The 2,531-nt window shown below is 32.7% G+C and overlaps 1 protein-coding gene across 1 annotated transcript; it reads right to left on the reverse strand.

Moving 5' to 3' along the window:
* Nucleotides 1-260: 260 nt before the first annotated feature.
* LOC132753127 (sarcoplasmic calcium-binding protein-like) lies at nucleotides 261-2,312 on the reverse strand. Its single transcript, XM_060743552.1, has 3 exons — nucleotides 2,178-2,312; nucleotides 1,581-1,710; nucleotides 261-705 (listed from the first exon to the last, which is right to left on the reverse strand). The coding sequence occupies exons 2-3, from the start codon at nucleotides 1,676-1,678 to the stop codon at nucleotides 264-266; spliced, it is 540 nt and encodes a 179-aa protein (XP_060599535.1). The 5' UTR covers nucleotides 1,679-1,710; nucleotides 2,178-2,312; the 3' UTR covers nucleotides 261-263.
* Between the last annotated feature and the right edge of the window lie 219 nt (nucleotides 2,313-2,531).

The raw sequence follows: 2,531 nt of genomic DNA on the forward strand, positions 1-2,531 counted from the left end.
AAGGTCTTTATTTGAAAATATACTTTGATGACATTATACGATATATGGTGAAATATTTTCATACATATAAAGGGAAAAATTCTTACAACGATATTTAATTTTACTTTCTGTTTATTTAAGAATGAAAATAATCAACATTTTTTTAATTCCTGTTTAACATACATATACATAAATAAATACATACATGCAAGCAAACATGCATATAATTGTACTGCATACAGTTGCCTTTATGTGACCATATCAGTGAATGGTTTGTAAGCCCTTTACACACCTGCTTCAAATGCTTCTTTGATTATATCTTTTTGCGAACTGTCCTCACATGTTACAAATGTCACCCATGTATCTACCATTTTCTTAACGGGAACTTTGCCATTATCCGGCTGGTAAGAGTTGAAGAAATCTTTATCTAACTGGACGTTTTCATGACCAGATGATCTAAAGGCGATCAAAAATTCTTCTTCATTTATCATACCGTCGTGATTTATGTCTAATATATCAAAGATCGTCTTGGAACTTGTCTCTATCCATTTAGCGTACTTCCCTTTGTATGCCTTGTAATCGGCTTGCTGCATTTCAACAAAATCTTGTTCTGTGATAAGGCCCGGCCTTTTACGGAATATAAACTCATCCCACCATTTGTCCAATTTTCCGGTAATGTCTTTTTTCTTCTCCTCGCCGAAATGGTGGAGATGCGCAAATTTATTTCTGTAATAGACAATGATATTTTGCTTTTATCAGCTGTATGGTTTGCCAATGATATTTAAGATATCACATGGATTTTGCTCGCAGACAAAGGCCCTCAATTGTTTAATGACCTTTTCGAGCAAAGGTTATTTGCCACGCAAACGTAAAAACATATTTATCACCAAAACATGTTCTAAAATCATCATTAATGGGGAAGGATTCATACATGTAATTACAGTACTACCGAGTACTGTAATCTGTTCCCCCTTTATTGTTCAAGCAATGCTTATTTCTTCAAAACAAAATGTTAACAGATATGATAATTTATACTGACTTTAGATTTGCATTTTCGCCAGACAATCATGTTGTTATTCAACATGTGCCGTCATATCGTTATATATAACTTTATAAAGGTTTTATATCCGTTATTTATCAACAATTGTTACTTTTTTCTTTAGAAAAGTTTAAAAACAAAACGATCTTTTTGTGTACTTTTCGTGCATTCGGTAATGCCAGAAGTATCGTTTAAAAGGGGAGATCTCTCGGAAGCCACTGAAACAACCAAAAAATTACATTTTTGAGATATTATGCTACACTTGTCCCTCACGCCCCATAGCAACTCAAAACAACAATGTTTATTCTTAAATCTTAATCATAAAAATCAGATAAGGTAGATTGCTAGCCAGAGAGCATATAAAACCAACAAAAAGTATACTAGTAGGTGAAAATCACAACTTGGCGGTGTTATCGAGTCTGTTCATGTGAGATAATAATTAAAGCAGCCTCTCTATCTCTCATATCAAAGGACCAGGAAAATATAGCACACTGGCATGCTTTAATTTGGCAGATTGGTATGCAGATAAGTATGTACATGTATATACAACATTATAACTTACTCTTCCTCGGACACGTCCTGTCTTGTCAGAACTCCATCCTTCGCCCCAAGTGCTTTAAACCAGGTCTTCCATTTGTTTAAGAGATAGTCGTTTGCCATCGTTCTTCGCAATTGAAGGTGAATGTTTAAAGCTGTTTTAAAAATGAATAAATAATGAGAAAATATCAAAACTAGCCCAAAATCTTTTAATGCTGAGTAAAACACGATCATTTTTTACTCAACACTGTAAGATTTTTAATCTAAGCGTCTGTACATGAATTTTTCAATATATTTCTGCACCAAGACGAATAAACGTTATGTAAAACTATGGATGATTGAATATTCTATTGTTTAATGAAAAAATTGACCACTTTTTCTATTCATTTATACAGTTATTTGATTTTATAACGATTTTTTTCCAAATAGAATTATAAATACGATTATTATTTATCATAGCACATTGTAATGGTGTCATGAAAACATTCATATCAAATTGAATACATTGATTTTATTTTAAGTTTTTACATAAACAAGTCTACTCATATAAAAAGCTCCTTTCCAACCTGTCCTTAAAATGATAATTACTAGTACACGAGAGTTTTAAAAATTTAACATTTACCTATGTTTAAAACGCTATGTAAATCCTTCTAACTGTAGAATGCAGAAATGTGCAGGGAAAGTGTGCTTTTATATCGTCTGTATGCAAGCTATCAAAATAGACACGTCAAAATGATTTTATAATGAATTTTCAGGTTTTTTTTTTTTTTTTTTTGGGGGGGGGGGGTGGCATAGAAAAGGTTGTTTATGACTACAAGTTGAACGTCAATGCGCTTTTTGCACATATTAACTTGACTCGATATGCCCTGTAGCCGTAGGCCAAGGTCTAACGCTTTGAACGATAATTTAATCATGCGCCAAATGCTTTTCACCACCTAAAATAAATAAAATAAATCTTTTGTAGACTCCGGGCTCC

The sequence above is a fragment of the Ruditapes philippinarum genome, unplaced genomic scaffold (genome assembly GCF_026571515.1).
Source record: "Ruditapes philippinarum isolate M1 unplaced genomic scaffold, ASM2657151v2 ctg299_1_1_1_1, whole genome shotgun sequence".
Taxonomy (NCBI): Eukaryota; Metazoa; Mollusca; class Bivalvia; order Venerida; family Veneridae; genus Ruditapes; species Ruditapes philippinarum.

Coding starts and splice junctions, on each gene's coding strand:
- LOC132753127 (XM_060743552.1), bottom strand. CDS start 1,678: ATGGCAAACGACTATCTCTTAAACAAATGGAAGACCTGGTTTAAAGCA. Junction 706..1,580: donor CAGGACGTGTCCGAGGAAGA/GTAAGTTATAAT, acceptor TGTCTATTACAG/AAATAAATTTGCGCATCTCC.